Below are 23159 nucleotides of genomic sequence, written 5' to 3' on the forward strand. Positions count from 1 at the left end.
TGTACAGGTAGCAATTTGTCAAAAATGACACAATTTATCGACTCTAAATTTTAATTTTCTTAAGTAGAAATAAATTTAGATAGAGATGAACGAGGACAAGCCTCCCCCTTCATCCCCCCGCGATTCCGACAAAGGTGACGTAAATGCTCTAATAAATATCACCAAGGCAGTGGGCAGGGGGAAATCGAAGGCAAGCACCACCCTACTGGCCATACAAGAAACTGCCAGGGAGAAACAGGTACTAATCCCGAAATTTGCTGAAAACTTGTAATAAAAAAGAGGCATTTTCCAGGCAAGATTCAAGGAAATCAGAACGACCAGGTACCAAGAGCTTCAGCTACCCCAAAGACACGTGTGCGACATGGTCTCCATTTATTTCGGAATTGAACAGAACGATGTGATGGAAGGAGCCGCTGACGAAGACTCTTCTATTCAACTGTTGAACTCCATCATGGACAAGGATGGCACCAAGACCCTTTTGGTTTACTTGCAAGATGGACCTCCATATCCGATTGGTTGGTATTGACAGATTCCTTTAACAACTCTTCCATTTCACTCCGCTTCTTTCCAGAAAGTGGCAGGTTTAACCCAGCTCTCAAACCTCCAGTACGACGAATCTACGTTACCAAAGGTTTACATCCGGACTTGACTGAGAAAGCAATCGCTGTATATAAAAACAAAAAAATCACCATTGATTTGAAAAACATCACAGACGTAAGTTGCCTCAAGCTTTCCACACCAAAACCGCCAAGTGCTACTTTTATAGGAGCTGAGCTTTGTAATGATCGATCTGGCTATGGCAAAAGGTAACATGGCATCGATCGCTTACGATATATTTGGCACACTGGTCGACCCTCTACTGAAACTATCCAAGGACTGGGGAGACTTGCCCAAAACCGCCATGGGACGTATGCAAAAGCTCAATTTCATCGGGGATTGGGAAGCTTTTGTGGAATTTTTGAACAGTAAGTGTCTATCTTGCCCAACAGGAAGTTTTAGCAAATCCACTTCCAGAAACCAAAGAGGACTTGAGTGGAATAGTGACCTTCAATATTGACGAGGAACTCCTTAAGACTCTACAGGACGAGGACCTTAAAGCGAAGATGTACTTCAATTCAGAGTTCACCCAGAGGATCGAGAGTCAAGTTCGGGTGTGGCATAAGCTCATCGAAAGGGTAAAACACTTTCACTCGTAGCTTGAATATGAATTTAATAGGAAAATTCAACAGTGTTTGGTGCAATACAACCAAATCAGACGAGAAAACGAGTTTGTGGGGCCCAATGTGGAAGTGGAGTACTGGAGGCGGCAGCTCACCAGGTTTACTAGCATCGTAGACTTCCTGGAGAAGGATGATAGTCATATTTTTATCAATTTCTTAACTGCCAAAAGAAGGAGCGAGATTGTTAAGGTAACGCAACAATACTCTCTGAAATCTATCTCTACCAAAACATCCTCTAGATCTGGAAGAGACACGTTGATTCAGTCTACAACAACCGCAACGAATGCTCCGACAACATAAAATACCTCTACTCCATGGAGAAGTACTGGGAACCCTTCTACCGCCTGGAACCCCCCGAAATCATTAACCACATACCACCCCTGCTGAACGCCGTAAGATTAGTCTTTACCACATCCAGATATTACAACAGTACCGGAAATGTCACGGCCATCCTCGTGAAGGTCTCGAATCAGATTATCAAAAAGTGCCGGGACTATTTGAACTGCGAGGGCACCACGACAGTGTGGAATCAGCCCAAAAAGGTTGTCCTGGATAAAATCAAGACTTGCCTGGACGTCTACCTGAAATACTATCAGTGTTTCCGACGTACCCAGAAACAAATGGAGGAAGCCGGCGAAAAACCTTTTGAGTGCTCAGAGAGTTTCATTTTTGGCAAATTTGAAACTTTTAAGAAGAGATGTGAACAGGTTAGTTCTACTATCAAAGCCCGTCTTTTTTTAAGGACACAATTTGTTCCAGATCGTGTACGTTTTGGAAACGACCATAAAATACTCCATCTTACAAGCCAGCACCATCGAGGGCATAGACGTGTTCGCCAAAAAATTCGTGGATTTTTTCAAAACCATCATGGCACAAAAGTACGACGCCCTTAACCATCGATTGCCGTATTTCGACAAAGACTACAACCAGTTCAAGCAGAACGTGGTGGACACGGAGTGGGAGCTGGAGGAGTTTGTCGGAGCCTCCCTGGAAAAGATGACCGACGTGGACAATATATTGAGGCTTCTGAAAAGGTTCGAAAAGTTGGATCTGGCATGTTTGCACCTGGAAGAACGCTACTTGGAAGCGATGATCTTGTTCCAATACGAGATCGAGAAGTTACGAGATCGTTACAATGAAGATCGTCAGGCGCCACAGGTGCCAAACAACATGCCACCGGTCACGGGGCGTATCTACTGGATCAGGCAGTTTTATGCCAGGATTGCCGAGCCCATGGAGATCTTTAAGACGAAAAAACGGGTGATGCAACATCGCAAGGTCCAGAAGTGTATCCAGCTTTTCAACGCTATGTCCCTATGCTTTGTCCATTACGAGAATATTTATCATGACGCTTGGTATGACTTTGTCGCGCAAGTGAGGCACTGCTTAATAAAACCGATCATGACCAAGGATGAGAAGACTAGAAGGTACAAGGTGAATTTCCATCCATACATCATTGAATCCATACGGGAAGCGGAATATATGTATAAGCTCAACCTGGGTAAGTTTTAGTTGGTTTTTTACATGCTTTTAATGCTTTTGGAGGTGTTTTTAGCTGTTCCAGATGTGGGGCAGGTCCTTGTGTTCTGCAAAGACAAACTGCTCAAGTCTAGCGAGGTGGTGAGAGCCTTGGTTGACCGTAATGACACCATAAGGAGCACGATTCCGCCCCTTTTCTTACCCATGATGCGGGTCCAACTGTTGAAAATCGAAAACGCTTTTATGGCAGGATTTTCGACCATCACCTGGACGTCCACCAAGATACCGGAATTTTGTAAAGAGGTCACCGAAGTGTTGGACTATATTGAAATGTTTGTGAAAGCGGTAAGAGAGTGTCAAGCGTTTTAGGTCATTCTTAAGGCTCTTTGGCATTTAAGGTAAAGGATATGAAAGAGGCCAGGATAGATGAGGTTTTAGAAACCATTGCGGTCACCCCTCTAGTGTTTTTACCGAACGAGCCCATAGCCCCCAGTGAGTTCTTGCAGGAGAACATTAAATACGGGCATGAAGTTGGTAAGTTTGTAAGTGAAAAACTGTTCCAAGTCAGCAAAGAATCATGGTTGCAGCACGAGAACTCAGACTGAAATCTTCGACTATTGAAAAGTCCGTGAAGGACCTCATCAATACTTTCTTGAGCGTGATAGAGCAGCCAGAGTTGCAACAGAACAAGTATGACTGGTTGGATCCAGAAAAGGCGGTCAAACCTATCGGGTCCACGTCCAGATTGCTCACCTCCGCTGATGCAGCGTTCAAAGAAATGGACCGGAACGTCCCTCTGGACCTGGCCAACATCCATAGCGACTGCATAGAGATGTTTGCTTACTTCAACATGAAACTTACCGATGCCCTCATTAAAGCCACCAAGTTGTCTTTGGAAAAAATTAAACTTCGTGCCACAAAGTAAGAAAGTAACAGTCTAGTAACCAAATACTCATTTATGGCTTATATAGTATTGGAGAAGAATGGATTCCTTTGATGTCCACGTACATGAAGCTCACCATCCCAATAGCGATCATCAGTCCCAGTCTGGACGAGATCCAGAATCATTTTTCACAGGTTCTACAAAACATTCTGGATGTTAATAAGTACATTGGTTTATGGGGACAAGAAGAGATGAAGTCTGCTTTGAAAACAGGTACTGAAGAACTCATCAGGTTCAATCATCATCATTAATATGTCTTGCAGATGATCAACTAAAGCCGAAAGCCAAAAACTATTACAAATCTGTGAGTGAAAATAAGGAAATCGTGAGGGTGTACATGAGCCTCCAAGGAGTCCTTTATCTACTGAATCCTGATGTGGCGTCCTTACTGGAGGTAAGTATTCCTGAGTTTTGAAAGTTTTAAAGTAAAATAACCCTTTTGCAGAAATATCTTAAATGGAAATACTTGTGGGTCGAGGACAGGGACAAACTGATTGACGAGTTTTGCGAAAAGGATCCGTTAATCGTGGAAATATCCGAAAAATTCACTGAATACGATAAGAGAGCTGAAGAAATTAAGCAGCTACCCGATAAGCATGATGTGGGAGCCATAAGCATATTCATGGGTAACTAGCACTGGCAATTGACTGCAATAATACTATAAAAACTTTTTGTAGAGCACCTGAAGATGGCTCTCCTGGTAGAGTCTGAAGCATGGAAGCACATTATGGGCAAAAACTTGAGTGAACGATACAAGAAGAAACTGGTTACCATGGTGGACTTCATTAAGGCCCAAGAAAAAATTCTTAATAAGCCTATTAAGGATCTGGATGACTGCAGGTAAGTAAGCAGGATCAGGGAATATCAACACAATGAATCAATGAATCTTTGGTTAGAAACGCCATGATTTGCTTGGCAACCATTCGCGAAAACTTCATCGAAATGGACCTGGATCTCAGCCTAATGGAGGAGGCTTACAGCACATTCGGCAAGTACAAGATCGACACGCCCAAGGAGGATATCGAGCGCGTGGAGAGTTTGAGGTTCAACTTCCAGAACATGGTCAACCACGTAAGTCCGAACAGAGCAAAAGTAAATCGATACTAATCAATGACAATCAGTCCAAAGCGGTCCAAGAAGACATCTGCGAGGTCCAAGGGCCCCTCTTGGAGGAGCTGACTAACGGGGTGGCCACCTTCAAAGAGGAAGTGGAACAGTTCGACAAGGACTTTGAGGAAAAAGGTCCCATGATACCGGGTCTGAGTGCCAGGGAGGCCAGCGATCGCGTGCTTGTGTTCCAGGATCGATTCGATGAGTTGTGGAGACGGTTCGAGATGTACAGCAGCGGTGAGAAGTTGTTTGGGTAAGAAACGCCGTTTAAGCACCCGATCCTGGATCAACTGTAACGTTTTTTAGCCTAGAGGTTAATGATTATCCAATACTTCATCAGAGAAAGAAAGAGTTTACTTTGCTGAACAAGCTCTATGGTTTATATTTGGCAGTGAATCACAGTATCGACGGATATTTTGATATTTTATGGAGCGACGTGGATACGGAAATTATATTTGGTGAGCTGCAAGAGTTCCAGAATAGGTAAGTGGCCAGCACTTACTAAGATGAGAAACTGAAAGTCACATGATTCCAGGTGCCGAAAGTTGCCAAAAGCGATGAAAGACTGGCCCGCGTTCATTGATTTGAAAAAGAAGATTGATGATTTCAGCGAAACTTGTCCCCTACTGGAACTGATGGCCAATAAGGTTGTATGCCTTGCTACGTGATCCAATTTTTACTCTTTTGATTGACAGGCAATGAAAGATCGTCACTGGAAGAGGCTAGGGAACTTAACAGGTTACAGTTTCGACGTGGAGTCACCCACTTTCACTTTGCGAAGTGTTATGGAGGCTCCATTGTTGAAATACAAGGATGACGTGGAGGATATTTGCATAAGTGCTGTTAAAGGTTTGAGCGACTCCTTTATAGAAGCCATTTAGATTAATAAAAGCATATTTTTTTATCAGAAAAAGACATTGAAGCTAAGCTTAAACAAGTGATAGCTGACTGGGCAGTGGTCGAACTATCTTTCTCCAACTTTAAGGCCAGAGGCGAGCTGTTGCTAAAAGGTCAAGAAACCGGGGAGATCATCACTACTCTGGAAGACAGTTTGATGATAATGAACTCTTTACTGAGCAACAGGTGAAACTTTTAATAATTTAAAAACTGTGTTCACGTCTTAATTCATCACAGATATAATGCGCCATTCAAAAAAGACATTCAACTGTGGGTTCACAAGCTAGTGACCACCTCAGAAATCCTGGAAAAATGGCTCATAGTGCAAAATCTATGGGTCTACTTGGAGGCGGTGTTCGTGGGTGGTGATATCGCCAAGCAGTTGCCTCAGGAAGCCAAAAGATTCAGCGTAAGTCTTATGTACTTGGTTCTCCTAAGATTTAAAGATCATGTTTCAGAACATTGATAAATCTTGGATCAAAATAATGTTGAGGGCGCACGAGATTCCTAATGCGGTGGAATGTTGCACGGGAGACGAAACAATGGGGCAGTTGCTGCCTCACTTGCTGGAGCAACTGGAGACTTGCCAGAAGAGCTTGACTGGATATTTGGGTTGGATGTACCAAGGGCCCCAAATTATCCATATATTAAATGATTGTTTTTTTCAGAATCAAAACGCTTGTGCTTCCCAAGGTTCTTCTTCATCTCAGACCCGGTGCTGCTGGAAATATTGGGCCAGAGCTCAGATCCGTGCTCCATCCAGCCACATCTGCTCAGTTTGTTTGATGCAGTCTTCAGTGTAAGATCATGACAGTTTTCACAAGCCAGGTTAATGGAAATGTGGATATTTTCAGGTGGATTTTGATGAGAAGCACACCGATACGATCGTAGCAATGAATTCCAATTTGGGGGAAAAGGTGCTCTTTGAACGGGGGGTCGTTTGCCAAGGAGGCGTCGAATTCTGGCTCAACAATTTACTTTCCACCGTAAGAGAAACCGTGAAGAATGTAATAGCCGCGCAAGCCCAATGTTTCGTCGATCCAGACTATGATTTTATTTCCGGATTTGTCACTTTTTGTGGCCAGGTACTTAATTCGTTTATGGTCTTCATGAAATTCACTTGTCAAGTTTTTTTAGGCTGGATTAGTTGGAGTGCAACTCCTCTGGACCAAGGAAGCGGAAGTGGCAATCAAACGTGCCAGAGTGGACAGGATGGCAATGAAGATCACCAACCAAAGATTCCTGGATCTCCTAAACTCCTTAATTGATTTAACCTCGAAAGATTTAACGAAAATGCAAAGAACCCAGTACGAGACCATGGTCACCATACATGTCCATCAAAGGGATATTTTTGATAACATCTGCAAGCTGCGCATCAAGTCCATATTGGACTTTGAGTGGCAGGCCCAATGTCGCTTTTATTACAACGACGAGAACGACGACGTGCTGGTCAAGATCACTGACGTCATTTTCTTGTACCAGAACGAGTACCTGGGAATCACAGAGCGTTTGGCTATCACACCGTTGACTGATCGTTGCTACATTACTTTGGCGCAAGCAATTTGTGAGTTATATGAAAGTAATTTGATTTTTTGGTAAATGCTTCTTTTTTTTTTTAGGGATTAATATGGGTGGCGCTCCCGCAGGACCTGCAGGAACCGGAAAAACCGAAACAACCAAGGACATGGGCCGCACTTTGGGGAAGTTCGTGGTGGTCTTTAACTGTTCCGACCAAATGGATTTTAGGGGCCTGGGGCGTATTTTTAAGGGGCTGGCCCAGTCCGGCACCTGGGGCTGCTTCGACGAATTCAACCGTATCGAGTTGCCCGTGCTCTCGGTGGCAGCTCAGCAGATTTACATCGTGCTCCAAGCCAGGAAGGAACGAAAACCCGTGTTTGTTTTTATGTAATTGATAAATTATTCATCTCGTGTTCAAGGGGACCTATTTAGACCTTTTTAGGGATGGTGACAACGTCTCGATGAACATCGAGTTCGGGATCTTCTTGACGATGAATCCCGGTTACGCGGGTCGTCAAGAGTTGCCGGAAAATCTGAAGATCATGTTCAGGAGCGTGGCAATGATGGTGCCCGATCGCCAGATTATCATCCGAGTGAAAATGGCCTCGTGCGGTTTTAAAGAAAACGTTTTCTTATCCAGGAAGTTCTACACGTTGTACCAGCTATGCGAGGAACAGCTGTCCAAGCAGGTGCATTATGACTTCGGTCTCAGAAACATTCTTTCTGTGTTACGTACGCTTGGGGCTCAAAAGAGGAGCCATCCCACCGATACTGAGGAGACTATTGTAATGAGAGTGCTCAGGTAAACCAGGAGGCCTTGGATCTGTAATTGTTTTATGACTTTGTGCCTTAGGGATATGAATTTGAGTAAGCTGATCGACGAGGACGAACCTCTCTTTCTATCTCTGATCGAAGACATGTTCCCTGGCATCAAGCTATCGGTCCACTCCTGGAAGGATCTCCAAAAAGCCATTGGTAACGTCTGTAGTGACACTGGACTTGTCAACTTTCCTTCATGGAATCTAAAGGTCATCCAGCTCTACGAAACTTCCTTGGTGCGCCACGGCCTTATGGTTCTAGGTAAGTTTTTACCGTAATAATTATGGAAATATCCAGCTTTCAATGTTTGTAGGCCCTACTGGTGCCGGCAAGACGAAATGCATGCACACTTTGATGAAATCCATGACCGAGACAGGCTTACCACACAAGGAACTTCGCATGAACCCAAAGGTTCCTTGTTTACAAGACTTTTATGGTCATAATTTCATTCTATGATTGATTTCCAGGCTATAACAGCCCCCCAAATGTTTGGCAGACTAGATGTCTCCACCAACGACTGGACCGATGGAATTTTCTCGACTTTATGGCGGAGGACTCTTAAGTTTAAGAAAACTGACTATTGCTGGTAAGTGTCTGTAAGCTGGCTTCTTGCAAATTCCCATTTTTTTTTTTAATAGGTTAGTACTGGATGGTCCTGTGGACGCAGTCTGGATAGAAAACCTCAACTCCGTGCTGGACGACAATAAAACATTAACTCTAGCCAACGGTGACAGGATCGTCATGGCCGCCAACTGTAAACTGGTATTTGAACCGGACAATGTCGACAATGCCAGTCCAGCTACGGTATCCAGGATGGGTATGGTCTTCATGAGTTCCTCAGTACTACCTTGGATGCCAATTCTGGATGCGTGGCTCAAGACCAGGCAGCAACAAGAAGCTGACTCCTTACGAAACATTTTCGCGAAATGTTTTGGTGACTTGCACACTTTTGTTCAGACTCGCCTCAAGGCCAAAATGTTTATCAGAGAAGCCTTGTATATTAGACAGTGCTATGATGTGCTGCAAGGGATTCTGGATATCTCTGAGGAGCCTAGTAGGAAGCATTATAAAATCTTTAATTTGAATTGATGAATTTTATCTCGTAGAGCAATGGACTGATAAGCAACTGGAACGACTCTATCTATTTGCCGTAATGTGGTCTTTAGGAGCTCTACTGGAACTGGACGACCGTGCCAAGCTGGAAACCTTCGCTCTGGCCCATCCATCGAAAATGGATTGGCCCAAGTGTAAAGAGAACGAAACCATTTTTGAGTACGTGGTGAATCCAGAAACTGGCAAGTGGGAACATTGGAGACAACGCGTGGAGGAGTTTGTGTACCCCACGGACTCCGTGTTAGAGTTCACCAACATTTTGGTACCGAACGTTGACAACGTTCGTACGGCCTTCTTGATTCATAATACTGCTAAACAGAATAAGGCGGTACTGTTGATCGGTGAGTACCTAGATGCAGTTCTTTTATAAACTTCTCATTATTTTTCTCTATAGGCGAACCGGGAACAGCGAAAACAGTAATGATCAAGGGCTACATGTCCACGTTTGATCCAGATTATAAGTTGAATAAGTCGTTCAACTTTTCTTCGGCCACCACACCAAATATGGTTCAGGTACTATGGTTTTGAGGCTTCCAGAGCTTAGCTTATCCATCCAATTTTAGAGAATTATAGAGTCTTACGTTGATAAACGTGTGGGTACGACCTACGGTCCACCAGCTGGGAAAACTTTGACGATCTTCATCGATGACATCAACATGCCCGTCATCAACGACTGGGGAGATCAAATTACCAACGAAATCGTTCGTCAGCTAATGGAAAATGGTATAAAACATCATCTAATATAGTTCAGTTCAGGTAATCAATCCGTTCTCTTCTTTTAGGTGGTTTCTACAGTTTAGATAAACCAGGAGATTTCTCATATATCGTCGACGTCATGCTGTTGGCCGCAATGATTCATCCGGGAGGTGGTAGAAACGACATTCCTCATCGGTTAAAGAGACAGTTCTGCGTATTTAATTGCACCCTACCCAGCACCACTTCCATGGATCTTATATTCAGTCAGTCCTACCGCTGCGCCACATTTCACTTTTAACACGTAAATCCTATTTAGGGCAAATCGGTTGTGGATATTTCTGCATCGAACGTTTCGAGGAGGAGATAGTCGAGTTCCTGCCGAAACTCATCCCGTTAACGAGGCACATCTGGCAAAAGACCAAGCAGAAGATGTTGCCTACTCCGGCCAAGTTCCATTACGTGTTCAATTTGAGGGATCTATCCAGGATTTGGCAAGGGATCCTGACGGTGCAGAGGTTGGAGTGCAAGGACAAGACTCAAATGTTGAAGCTCTGGAGGCACGAGTGTCAAAGGGTCATTTCTGATAGGTGAGTGCTTGAATTGTATCAAGGATAATTGGCCATAATGAGTCTTCTAGGTTTACCATTATACCGGATAAAAAGTGGTTCGAGAACCTGCTTAAGGAGCAAGCGAGAGAAGAACTGGAAGAGGATTTTGAATTTTATACAGAAGATGAAACTTATTGGGTCGACTTTCTTAGGGACCCCCCTGACGCTACTGGAGATGAACCGGACGATTTTGATTTTAGTGCTCCCAAAATTTATGAAGAGATCCCAAGTTGGGAGTTTCTTAAAGAGAAACTGTTTAGTAAGTGCTATGAAAGGATCATAGCCAGTTAATAAAACTCTTTTTGAAATTAGTGTTTATGAGTGAATATAATGAGGCTGTTCGTGGTTCTCCCATGGACATGGTGTTCTTCCATGACGCTATGGTGAACCTAATGATAATATCCCGGATTATTCGAACTCCAAAAGGGAACGCTTTATTGGTTGGTGTGGGAGGATCAGGAAAACAAAGCTTGACCAGACTCTCCTCCTTTATGGCCAATTACAAGAGCTTCCAAATACAATTAACCCGGTAATCCGTTTGATTTCTGGATATAGACTTTACATGACGCTGTTTTTTGTTTAGATCTTATAACGTGAACAACCTTATGGACGACATGAAACAGCTGTACCGAGTGGCAGGCCTGGAAGGTACCGGCATGACCTTCATCTTCACCGACAACGAAATCAAGGAAGAAACGTTCCTGGAGAGCATCAACAACATCCTGAGCTCCGGCGAAATCGCCAACTTGTTCGCGAAAGACGAACTGGACGAAATTCAGTCCGAGCTCATTCCGGTTATGAAAAAAGTCCTGCCCAAGCGACCCCCTACCGGAGACAATTTGTACGACTTCTTCCTGACGAGATCCAAACAGAACCTCCACGTGGTCCTGTGTTTCTCACCGGTGAGTCTTGTGTTACCCTAGTGGGCACTCATTTATTTATTATCAACATTATCCAGGTGGGCGAAAAGTTCCGGAGTCGAGCCCTCAAATTCCCCGGCCTGATATCCGGGTGCACGATCAACTGGTTCCAGAAATGGCCCCAGGACGCCCTCGAGGAAGTCTCCTTTCACTTCTTGCATCAATACGAGGTCATCGCCACCCCCGAAGTGAAAACCGAGTTGATTCTTATTATGGCGGAAGTGCACGATGGCGTGGCAGATTTTTGTGACAAGTACTATGACAGGTACGACCTTGAGATTTATTCCAATGCCCCCCTTAAAATATATGGACTATTTGCTTTCTAAAGGTTTCGACGCAGGACTTATGTCACCCCCAAAACCTTCATATCGTACCTGGCCGCCTACAAGGTTCTCTACAGAAAGAAAGTGGACGACATTGACGTCCTGGCCATGAGAATGAAGACTGGCTTATCGAAGCTGGTGGAGGCTCAAGCGAGCGTAGATGTCCTGAGGGCTGAACTGGCGGTCAAGGAAAAGGAGATGACCGTGGCCACAGAAGCTGCTGAAAAGGTGCTAGCAGAAGTGATGGCGGCCAGTCAAGTGGCCAATAAGATCAAAGAGGAAGCTACCGTGGTGAAAGAGAGAGCCGAGAACCTGGTGTCGTTGATCAGCGTGGACCAGAAAGAGGCGGAAGCCAAGTTGCTGGCCGCGAAGCCCGCTTTGGACGCGGCCGAGTCCGCCCTACAGGTAAACTCTACACTCATTCCGATTTAAATAAAGCTCCGCCCGATTTCAGACCATCAAAGCTTCTGACATAGCTACGGTAAGGAAGCTGGGGAAACCTCCCTACTTGATTCTGTTGATTATGGATGCGGTGCTGATTTACTTCAAACGGAAAATGGAACCGACCAAAGCCGATCCGGAGAAGAGCTTTTTGGTGCCGTCCTGGGCAGATTCCCTGAAGGTCATGGCCGACACCACCTTCTTGAAGAAACTCCAGGAATACCCCAAGGACACGATCAACTCGGAGATGATAGATTTGTTACAGCCCTATTTTAGTCATCCCTTATACACGTTTGAGGCAGCGAAGACCGCATGCGGTAATGTGGCCGGCCTGATCGCTTGGACTATAGCCATGGCCTCATTTTTCGACGTTAACAGGGAGGTGCTGCCACTGAAAGTAAGTTTGATCTAACCCATCCAGAGAAGGCCTATCACGTATATTGTTTTCTAAGGCTAACTTGGCTATTCAACAAGCAAAACTCACCAGGGCCCAGGAGGAACTACAGGCGGCCATGGAGCTATTGGCCGAAAAAGAGGCTGAGGTGAAGGCCTGCCAGGATTTGTATGATGAGGCGATGGCCAAGAAGCAAGTAAGAAACTCCCCTACGGTTTGGTTATTTTAAAAGTAAAGCTTGTGCGAATTTTGACTAGGAAATATTCGAAGCTGCGATGAAAGTGAAAAACAAAATGGACGCCGCGACTGCCCTAATTGACGGTCTGGCAGGAGAAAGGATCCGTTGGACGGATCAGTTGGCCCAGTTCAAAGCGGAAACGGAACGACTTATCGGAGACGTGGTTTTACTAACAGGTTTCCTGGGTTACACCGGACCATTTAACCAGGAATTCCGTAATTTTATGCAGCATTCGTGGCTGGACGCCTTGACTAGGCGAAAGATCCCGGTTACGACCAGTCTGAATATCATCGACAGTTTAACGGATATTGCCACGGTGAGACATCTTCTACTTTTGACTATGCTTATCAATTCCACGTCATTTCCAGATTGGAGAATGGAATCTTCAAGGCCTACCTACGGACGAACTGTCAATCCAGAATGGCATCATCGTCACCACTGCCACGAGGTATCCCCTGCTGATCGACCCTCAGAGCCAAGGCAAAGCTTGGGTGAAGAACAAGGAAAAGACCAACCACCTAATTGTGACCTCATTAAACAACAAATACTTTAGGTAACCTTGACCCCACTGTACAATCTTTATCATTCACAAAACCGATATCAACAGAAACCACATTGAGGACGCCGTCTCCCTCGGCTACCCGATGATCATAGAAGACATCTCCGAGGAGCTAGATCCCGTGCTGGATAACGTCATGGAGAAGAATCACATCAAAATCGGCACCACCTTCAAAGTGAAAGTGGGCGACAAGGAGGTGGACGTAAACGACAACTTCAGACTGTACATAACCACGAAGTTGGCGAACCCCATGTACACCCCGGAAATATTTGCCAGGGCGTCGATCATCGACTTCACCGTGACCATGAAGGGTCTGGAGGATCAGCTGTTGGGTCGCGTGATTCTGACTGAGAAACAAGAACTGGAAACGGAGAGGACGAACCTCATCAAAGACGTGACGGCCAACAGACGAAAGATGTTGGAACTGGAGCAGAACCTGCTCTATAAGCTGACCACCACCAAAGGTTCCCTGCTGGACGATGACACCGTGATAGGGGTCCTAAACGTGACCAAGAACACCGCGGCTGAAGTGCGAGAAAAGCTACAAATCGCGAAGGAGACCGAAACAAAAATAAACGTGGCCAGGGAGGAGTTCAGACCGATCGCCACTAGGGGAAGCATACTGTACTTCTTGGTGGTGAGCATGTCAATGGTGAACGTGATGTACCAGACCTCTTTGGTGCAGTTCCTGGAACGGTTCGATATTTCCATGCTCCGTTCCGAGAAAACCCCCATCATCCAGAAGCGGATCCAGTTAATTATCGACTATTTGACTTACGAAATCTTCAAGTACCAGTCAAGGGGACTGTATGAGTGCAACAAATACATGTTCGTGCTGCTCATGTGCTTGAACATCGACTTGGACCGGGAGCATATCACTCATGAAGAGTTTCAGAACTTCATTAAAGGGGGCGCCGCTTTGGACATGAACGCTTGTCCTCCGAAACCCGCCAAATGGATAACGGATCTGACCTGGCTGAATTTGGTCGAACTGTCCAAGTTGAGGCACTTCCAGTATATCGTGCAGCAGGTGAGCGCTAATGATAAGCAGTGGCGGACTTGGTTTGACAAGGACGCTCCGGAAGAGGCGGTTATTCCAGACGGGTACAATAGTTTGGACACTTTTAGGAGGCTTTTGATCATCAGGTGAGGTTTATCAGCTGAAGAATGCTTTATTAAAAGGATAAACTTGTAGGGCTTGGTGTCCGGATAGGACGATCACACAAAGCAGGAAGTACATAGCAAACTCTTTGGGGCAGAGATTTTCTGAGCCGGTGATTCTTAACTTTGAGGCGATGCATGAGGAGTCTCGATCCTTGACACCCTTAATTTGCTTTTTAAGCATGGGATCAGACCCCACGCCGTACATTGAAACGTTGGCCAAGAGGCTGGAGCTGAAGAGCAAAAGCATTTCGATGGGGCAGGGCCAGGAGGTGCATGCTAGGAAAATGCTGACGCAAGCCATGCAAGAAGTGAGGACTGCTCGCTCTCTATGTTGCTTTATTTTACATACACTTGTTTTAGGGCTTTTGGGCACTGTTACAAAACTGCCATCTATCTCTGGACTACATGAACGAGGTGCTCGGTCAATTTCTGGATTTGGAAAAGGGAATTGGGTCAGTGCATCCGGATTTCCGGCTCTGGATCACTACTGAGGTCCACCCCAAGTTCCCTATAAGTCTATTGCAGATTTGTATTAAGTTTACCAATGAGGCTCCGCAGGGGATTAGAGCAGGTGGCTCTCAGAGCTTAACAGAGGGTCTTCGATTACACTAAATTCTTCCAGGTCTACTCAGGACGTACACCTCAATGAACCAGGACATGCTGGACTACTCAGATGCGTGGCAATACATTCCCTTGGTATACGCGATCTCTTTCTTGCACACCGTGGTTCAGGAGCGCAGAAAGTTTGGGCCTCTCGGATGGAATATCCCTTATGAGTTCAATTCGGCAGACTGGCTGTCCAGCGTCTTATTTTTACAAAACCACTTGGACGATATTGATCCTAAGAGAGGGATTAGCTGGCAAACACTGCGGTGAGTGACAATGGTTTACTGTTTAACACTTTGTATGTAACTTTTTGCAGGTACATGCTGGGAGAGGTGCACTATGGTGGCAGGGTAACAGACGACTTCGATAAGATCCTTTTGAACACCTTCTGCAGGGTGTGGTTCAGCGATGACGTGTTTAAGGACGACTTTTTGTTCTATAAAGGCTACAAAATCGTTAGGTTCAAGCAGGTTTCCGATTATCTGGCTTATATCGACGGATATCCTTCTACGGATCCTCCGCAGGCCTACGGACTGCATTCAAATGCGGATATCACGTAATATTTTGACTCTATTAGACTCTAGTCTGATCTTCATTTAAATTTTATTACTTAGGTACCAAACAAATACCACCATAGAAATGTTTGACAATATGTTATCCATTCAACCAAAAGAGTCTGGATCTGGTAGTGGTGAATCCAGAGAAACAACCGTAGGGCGGCAAGCCAAGGATATGCTGTCCAAGCTGCCCAAGGACTATGATCCCTTCGAGGTGAAAGAAAGATTAAAGGCAATGAACCTTTTGAACCCCCTCAATATATTTCTGAGGCAAGAGATTGACCGGATGCAGAAGGTCATCAGTTTGGTGAGGTCCACCTTGACCGATCTCCTCTTGGCCATTGATGGTATCATTATTATGAGTGAGGTAAATGAGTTGGAAGCATATCAATGCTTTTGTAACGTCCTAAATGAAATTGTAGTCTCTTGGAGACGCCCTGGACAACATCTACGACGCCAAGGTGCCGTTCATCTGGAGACGAGGCTCTTGGGAGGCCAATACCCTCGGGTTCTGGTTTACCGAACTAATCGAGAGGGATGCCCAGTTCCGTAGCTGGTGCTTTGGGGGTCGCCCCCCTTGTTTCTGGATGGCGGGCTTCTTTAATCCTCAAGGGTTCTTGACGGCTATGAAACAGGAGGTGGCCAGAGCGCATAAGGGATGGGCTCTGGATCAGGTGAGTCTCATGAACCAAGTGACCAAGAATATGAAGGAAGAGATCAATTCTGCGCCTCCGGTAAGCAGTTTGTTGAACCAGAGGAGATTTTTTTCTGTGAGTGTTTATTTTTAGGAAGGGGTGTTGATTTACGGTCTATTTCTGGATGGTGCCGGATGGGATAGGCGCCACATCAGACTGGCGGAGAGTATTAATAAGGTTTTGTACACCATGATTCCTGTAGTGCACGTGTATGCTATTTATTCCACTGATCCTAAACCGGCGACCCTTTACACCGTAAGCATAGAGGTCGCCAGTGGGAATAGGGAATCATGATTATTGATTTTAGTGTCCCGTATACAAGAAGGCTCGAAGGACCGGACTGAACTTTATTACCGTTTTGTGGCTTCAAACCGCGAAGCCGCCCGAGCACTGGGTCCTCCGCGGGGTGGCGCTATTGTGCGACATTCAGTAACGATTTTAGTTAGTTTAATTAAGGATTTAATAAATGTTAGATTAATTGAAAAAAAATGTTGTTTATTATAATTTCTGCGGCGGTGCGGTGACTAACGTGGGAGGTGGACCTGCGCTAACTTGCCCATCAGCTGGTTTCTTACTGGTCCAGTTGCAGGTGATGAAGTTTACGATTAGTTGGACAACGCTATTTAAAATGCCTGAAAGAGATGTTTTTTCAGTACCTAATGCTCTTTTTTTTAATCTTCCGAACCTACCCGAACAAACGTACACCCCCCCAACAACAGAACACAACTTGGCCAAGAACATCCCCAAGTTGTCCCTTTCCTGGATAACTGTGACCCTCAGGGCCGACATGTCGTACTTAAAATAAATTCCAGGCATGCCATGGCTGCCCTGGTCGTGATTGATGACCCTGGCCAGTTCTTTGACGCTGTACTGATAAGTGTCGATGTGGTTCATGAAGGTTTTTACTGTGGTAGGCACCACCTCTATGAAGTAGTTCACTAGGGTCATTGGATGATTAAAAACCCGTTCATCCCCTATAAGAAATTAAGCGGATTGCAGTTTGCGCCCTATAGACGGGATCCAGAAATTTGATTTGAATTCCAAAGATCTTACTCTAGTAGAGTCAGATCCTTGGGATTCAAACCAAATCTTTTTGGAGGTTTTTGGAGTCTCTTCTGCAGGTTGAATGCACAAGAATGATTCCGCGATGCGTACCTTCAAGAGGATGAATCAGGCCTGGACTAGGATCCCCAAAGCTAAACCTATCGATCCTATGAGTAAAATTATAATCCTGATCCGAAATAAACGCGCTAATATGAATATGGCCGCGGGGTAAGCTGATGCTTTTGCCAGCGGTAATATGGAAATTTCCAGCCACTTTGTTCAGCAGTAGACTCCCGTAGATCCTGCATGCGTCGAACGGTCTGTTTGGTTTGTGGCTCCTGGGGGGCAGAGCCCCAAACTGGCTGGAAAAACTGCTTTTCCATAATAGGTCCTAAATAATTATTTATTTCTGATTTTATTCGTAAGAGATTTTAATAGGAGGTTTCACCTTTACGGCGTGATATTCCTCCCTGAGGTAGGAGTTAATGTGTTTTTTATTCTCAAAGTGGAGTTGCTGGTTCTCAGAGAGTTCAAACCAGGTGTCCTCCTCTTCCAGTTGTCCGAACTTGTACGTGTTTTGATTGGTGGAGTCCAAAACGTCGGTGCCCACCGCTAAATAAGAAAAAATCGTTCTTCTAGGGGTTTTTACGATCTACGATCGTCGAATCGATTAAATTTAGGCACGAGTCTTAGTTGAACTTACATCCGCAAGGCATCGCCACCGTCAGATCGATATTCATCTTCAGCTTCTCGTCCAGCTCGATATCCGGCGAGAATTTAAAGGTAAAAGAGCTATTTAAATAATAACTAACTTCAGAATAAACCAGCCAGGCGATGATGAGGAAACTTATAATGGAAACTAAAAAATATACCACTTTGTAGAGCTTTTCTTTCTTAAACTGTTGAAGGAAGCTTACAAGAACCTCCTACCGAAGACTGAATCTTATAAGGGTCTTCGATCTTGGGGAAAATGTCCATTTTTTTCACTTTATTCAGCTTGGAGCCCCTGTATCTGGGGATAGAGACCTTTTCCGACTCCATTTTCACACTAAAATGCCACCAAACTTAAAGGAAAATCATAACTTGAACTTCTATCAGGGGACACGTAAACACAGACTGTAAACAAACTGGTTGAGGTTATCTAACGCCTTAACTACGTCATTCGTTTACAGTGGCAGTGGCTTAGGATCGGCCTAACGTATATGCTAGGATTTCAAGCTATTCACGATATTCGTATTGCTGTATCTAGTCAGCATAACCTTTTAACGCAGTCTAAACTACTCAACCTTAATTCTCGGTAGCCAAATTATTTAACATTTGGTCCCATCCGGCTCTGATGCCACGTGGGCAAAAATCTTTTCTCAACTATATGTGTTAAAGATTTATACCAGGAGCAAACGAGAAACGAAGAAGGAAATAAATAAAGAAAAAAAGCGATAAGGAATTCTAAAGAAAAAAAATAAGAAATAAGACTAACAATAAAAGTGACAATCTTTGACGAAAGCCCCTAACAAAGCCAGGAATAGGGCTCGTAAAGAGTCGCTTTTGGTAGTTTTAAATAGTATAGGGCCTATTCGTATTGCTGTATCTAGTCAGCATAATCTTTTAGCACAGTCTAAATTGCTCAAGTTTAATTTTCGGTAGCCAAATTATTTAACATTTGGTCCCATCCGGCTCTGATGACTGCCACGTGGGCAAAAATCTTTTCTCAACTATATGTGTTAAGGGTTTATACCAGGAGCAAAAGACAAACATAAAATAAATAAAGGAAAAAAATAATAAGGAACCCTAAAGAAAAAAATGAAGAAATAAGACAAACAATAAAAGCGACAATCTTTGACCAAAGGCCCTAATAAAACCGCGAATAAGGCTCGTAAAGGGTCGCTTTTGGTAGTTTCAAGTACTATAGGGCCTGGCGAAAAATTCTCTTCGCTTTTCTTCTCAATAGGGTTATATTTCTTCCTTACAACCATTTTTTTTGCTGAAAACAGGCTTTTCTTGTTTCCTCTTTACTTTTTTGGCTTCGTAGGGCAGTCGGGCCGTAGCACGCAAGCGACTCATGAAGAAAATCAGGCCCATATGACGATAAATCCCGATAATTTTCCACTTTATTCCCAACAATGGGGGCTCATCATCATCGAATATTTGTCACAAACACCATAATTAGATAATAAGGCACCGTAAGTGAGTTAATTGAAACACAACGGGCCGGACACTTAAGTTTCTTCAGTCGCTTCTCTGCCCCCTCGACCATAATAATAGAACACGGTAATTACGCGATCATGCTTCTTAATGAGACCTAATCAGACGAAATCGGATCCGTTAAGGTGCACGACGTGCCGAGAGTTTAGTGCAGGTGGTGCATTTAGTAAATTTTCCTTCTTCTTCTCGAGTTTTCTATCACTCCCAACATGTACCCACATAATCCCCAACGAGAATTCGAGGGTATTTAATACACTTCAGAGGTTTCCCGATAAAATACCGCCACTGAAATTGAACTTGAAACCCCATACCGCTGGCGGGGTTAAAGCCCAGTCGTTGTTTGAACATTCTCGTGAAAATGGTGCCCTGTTCTACTACGCTGGACTATAAATTAACCCTAGTGTTGGCCCTAACAGTGTTCAGTGCTGCATCGAAAGACTTTTCCAGCCCCCCCACCACGGTGAAAGCCCTGGAAAACAACACGGTGCTATTGCCTTGTTATCTGAACACCATCTCCAACGGTGAGTGAAATATTCTGGTGCCTAACGAAGGTTGTAAGTCTTCAAATTTAGATGGAGCCCAAGTCGTGTCAGTAAGATGGTACAAAGATAAAGAGCTCCTGGTGGACAGCGCAAACGAATCCGTCTTCATCCCGGCCAGACACTATTTATGGAGCAACGGCTCCCTGGAGATCCAGAGGGTGGAACCAGGAGACACTGCCGAGTATATTTGCGAGATTTTCAGGCCGGAGCCCTGGGGACCCGTGAGGCAGAGGCACGCCATCGAGGTTTTTACGTGAGTTCTTTAGGTTTTTCTAAAGAGTTTGATAGAGCAAGAGGTTTTTTTTAGATCCACCTTCAGCTGAGCCCTTCCCAGTCACCGGGTTCTTACAGGTGAAGCTCGGCGAGGAGGTGCGCATGTCCTGCAAGGGAGGGTGGGGTGCCTTATCCCATTATCACGTGGTCCAGAAAGGTAGGAAAATGTCACTTGAGGGCTTTAGGGAGTCTTACAGTTTCAGGGTGCTTAAACTTCGCTATTTCAGGGTGAAGAACTGAAACTGATCGACAACCGAGAGCTTCTAGTCTTTACGGCGACAGATCGATCCTTGGCGGGGGTTATACCAGTGTAAAGCCGAGAATGGAGTGGGTGAACCTGCCAAGGCCAGTATCGAGTTGAGCATTATCTGTGAGTAAATGACATCAGATGGTACATTTCCTTAATAATTCATCTTTATTTAGATCCGCCTGAGCTCCAGAGCACCCGTTCCTGGGGTCCACACGGCTCCTGGATACAGGACTCAGTTGGAGTGTCGGGGTTTCTGCTGATCCACAGGTGAATATTGAGTAGTTAACCAGTATAAATCTTATTATTTGTTGTAATGTTGAAGGCTTCTGTCACGTGGTTGAAAGGTGAGGTGCCGGTGAGGGCGGAAGGGAGGATAGCGACCTTGATAGAAGGCGAGAAACACATTCTGTTGATCAAGCAGGTGCAGCGGAGCGATTTTGGGATATATACTTGCAGGGCGATCAACAAGTTGGGGCAGGGGGAGATCCAGATTCAGCTTTCCGGTTGGTTCACCAATAAGAGCCTCTTTTTTGGTTGTAAACGGATATTTTCCAGGAGTGCCTCATCCGGGAGTTTTCAAGAAAACTTCAGAGAATGACATCTCTCCGAACGAGCACAGTTACACCCTGATCTGGGAGGTGGACAGCTACACCCCCATCGTCGAGTACTCCTTATGGTTTCGTCCGTATAAGATCGCCCGTGGTTTAAAGAGACCCGACTGGACCAAGCTGACCATCCCGGCAGAACACAGCTCCGGACCGGTGTTTTCCAAAAGTTTCACTTTGAAAGACTTAAAGGAAAAGACTATTTATGAGGCTCTGATCGTTTCCAGGAACAGGTATGGGTGGTCCAAGCCCAGTCCCATTTTGAGGTTCGCCACTGCTGGTGCAGGTAAGAAGTAAGACGTGGTGCACAAGTGTAGATTTTTAAAATCTGGTTTCTAGAGTTCAACGAGGATATGATCACCACGGTCCAGCTGGGGCAGGACGAGAATGTCGTACCTTTGGACTTGAAAAGTGGCTCCTCGATGAATGTGCACGTGTTTTTGTATTTTATTGTAAATTTGTTCCTATTAAACGTTATTTATTAATGATAATTGAAATGATTTCTTATTAAAACCCATCCTCCCTCGGTATTCCTGCGACAATTGGCAATAAATTACTTGCTTTAATTAGGTTGACAACTATCTTTGACCGGACATCGTTTATTACGTTTTTAATTCGGCATCAATTAACCAATTAACCGGCTATTGATTTTCTTTGTTCGATGATGATGGGCGTGGGACGACAAAAGGATCTCTGCTGATCATTTCATGTCTTAGTCACATTCTTGCAGAATCCGTAATCTAGAATGAAGTGATGGTGAATGCGCCGAGAAATGCAGCAGCAGGAATTGATATCTTATATGTTTTCAAATGGAGAAGGCGCTGGAAAATGGGGCCAAAAGAAAGCTGTTTTTTTTTTGCCCAATTGGCACTCAGTTATCCAAATTATGGTACCTTAAGTAGCGTATCATTGCATTAGGCAGCCAACCATCATTTCCGTCAATCCACAACAATGCACCAAATAATTCCTGCTGATCCTTATCGTGGTACCGTTTAAGGTGTGTGTCGTATATGATTATGTTCTTTATTAGGTTATCCTGCGGCAAATCTTAATTGCTGCCATTATATTACTGCCATATCGGCTTAATAACATTATAAATATAAAGTGTGACACAGTTGCGTGTGATCTAATCTTTTGTTTGTTGAAGGAACTAGCAGGAAAAATTGATTTTTCTTTAATTCATTTGTATACAATGGGTTATCATTGTAAACATTAACGTATAATTAAAAAAAGAGATGTACGCTCTCGTCATGTGAGAAGACAATGATCATGTTTGTATTTTTTTACATTCTATTAAGCACTCGGGCCAACCCATCGGAGAAAATGATTCATTCATAACATTGTTCATTAAATGCTAACTTGGATATGATGACATTTCGTCTCGTTACATCACGTGAATGTGTAGAAATTTGTGGTTAACATAAGCACCATAGGGGGAAAAGTTCATAAATTTATTATGAGAAAAACTAGTACTTTTGGCAAGCAGGAATTAACAATTCATTGACCCGCGATCATACGGTTCTATACCAGAAACAGCATTGATATACGAGGCTCCTATTAAATTAAACCGGAAGCAAAGTGTGTACTCAAACATGTAAGCAAAAACCGTTCAGTCCTCCCTCCGACTAGCCTTCATAGGATTTCGTTGGTAAACAAAATTTACTGTAGGTAACTTTTTTGCTACTATAGTAAGAAAGATGATTTGAATTGTGTTGGATAGAGAAATGATGCAAGTGCATTTAACTCCATAAAGTACTTAAGAAATTATTAGTCTTTAACGAGTATTTTTTGCCAACAAACCGCTAAACAGGGATTAAAAATTCATTGACCCCTTAATATGCACAGTTCATGCACTCCGAGAGGATTGTTGGTGGTCCCAATTAAGTTCTTTCTAGGTGCGGCACGGTATATAATAAAAAATCGATCATACGGTTCGGGGCGCC

General features: G+C 44.3%; 2 protein-coding genes and 1 pseudogene across 2 annotated transcripts; 2 read left to right on the top strand and 1 right to left on the bottom strand.

Annotated features, from left to right (window-relative positions):
- Window positions 1-10: 10 nt before the first annotated feature.
- Window positions 11-16789, top strand: LOC126747140 (dynein axonemal heavy chain 8). Its single transcript, XM_050455638.1, has 55 exons — window positions 11-238; window positions 293-515; window positions 572-714; window positions 767-965; window positions 1015-1175; window positions 1230-1409; window positions 1460-1927; window positions 1980-2721; window positions 2776-3044; window positions 3098-3233; window positions 3287-3620; window positions 3671-3855; window positions 3906-4036; window positions 4088-4268; window positions 4320-4482; window positions 4539-4713; window positions 4764-5005; window positions 5059-5235; window positions 5288-5399; window positions 5448-5601; window positions 5661-5835; window positions 5887-6058; window positions 6108-6261; window positions 6318-6448; window positions 6504-6734; window positions 6787-7213; window positions 7269-7554; window positions 7610-7969; window positions 8021-8247; window positions 8300-8397; window positions 8454-8572; window positions 8625-9040; window positions 9093-9440; window positions 9494-9612; window positions 9663-9822; window positions 9882-10058; window positions 10112-10382; window positions 10433-10662; window positions 10716-10932; window positions 10987-11305; window positions 11362-11588; window positions 11652-12051; window positions 12101-12484; window positions 12540-12677; window positions 12739-13035; window positions 13088-13272; window positions 13327-14424; window positions 14474-14750; window positions 14803-15013; window positions 15065-15314; window positions 15365-15604; window positions 15663-15972; window positions 16028-16339; window positions 16394-16555; window positions 16608-16789. The coding sequence occupies exons 1-55, from the start codon at window positions 86-88 to the stop codon at window positions 16731-16733; spliced, it is 13782 nt and encodes a 4593-aa protein (XP_050311595.1). The 5' UTR covers window positions 11-85; the 3' UTR covers window positions 16734-16789.
- LOC126747144 (endoplasmic reticulum-Golgi intermediate compartment protein 2) lies at window positions 16781-18481 on the bottom strand. The gene is made up of 6 exons (XM_050455643.1): window positions 18262-18481; window positions 18048-18203; window positions 17793-17956; window positions 17456-17735; window positions 16990-17274; window positions 16781-16932 (listed from the first exon to the last, which is right to left on the bottom strand). Exons 1-6 carry the CDS (start codon window positions 18383-18385, stop codon window positions 16799-16801), a joined length of 1143 nt encoding a protein of 380 aa, XP_050311600.1. The 5' UTR covers window positions 18386-18481; the 3' UTR covers window positions 16781-16798.
- Window positions 18482-19555: 1074 nt separating this feature from the next.
- LOC126747343 (limbic system-associated membrane protein-like) lies at window positions 19556-21707 on the top strand (annotated as a pseudogene).
- The last annotated feature ends 1452 nt before the right edge of the window (window positions 21708-23159 follow it).

The sequence above is a fragment of the Anthonomus grandis genome, chromosome 19 (assembly GCF_022605725.1).
Source record: "Anthonomus grandis grandis chromosome 19, icAntGran1.3, whole genome shotgun sequence".
Lineage (NCBI taxonomy): Eukaryota > Metazoa > Arthropoda > Insecta > Coleoptera > Curculionidae > Anthonomus > Anthonomus grandis.

Coding starts and splice junctions, on each gene's coding strand:
- LOC126747140 (XM_050455638.1), top strand. CDS start 86: ATGAACGAGGACAAGCCTCCCCCTTCATCCCCCCGCGATTCCGACAAA. Junction 966..1,014: donor TTTTGTGGAATTTTTGAACA/GTAAGTGTCTAT, acceptor ATCCACTTCCAG/AAACCAAAGAGGACTTGAGT. Junction 9,823..9,881: donor TCGTCAGCTAATGGAAAATG/GTATAAAACATC, acceptor CTCTTCTTTTAG/GTGGTTTCTACAGTTTAGAT.
- LOC126747144 (XM_050455643.1), bottom strand. CDS start 18,385: ATGGAGTCGGAAAAGGTCTCTATCCCCAGATACAGGGGCTCCAAGCTG. Junction 17,275..17,455: donor CCTGATTCATCCTCTTGAAG/GTACGCATCGCG, acceptor AATTTCTTATAG/GGGATGAACGGGTTTTTAAT. Junction 16,933..16,989: donor GGGGGTGTACGTTTGTTCGG/GTAGGTTCGGAA, acceptor CATCTCTTTCAG/GCATTTTAAATAGCGTTGTC.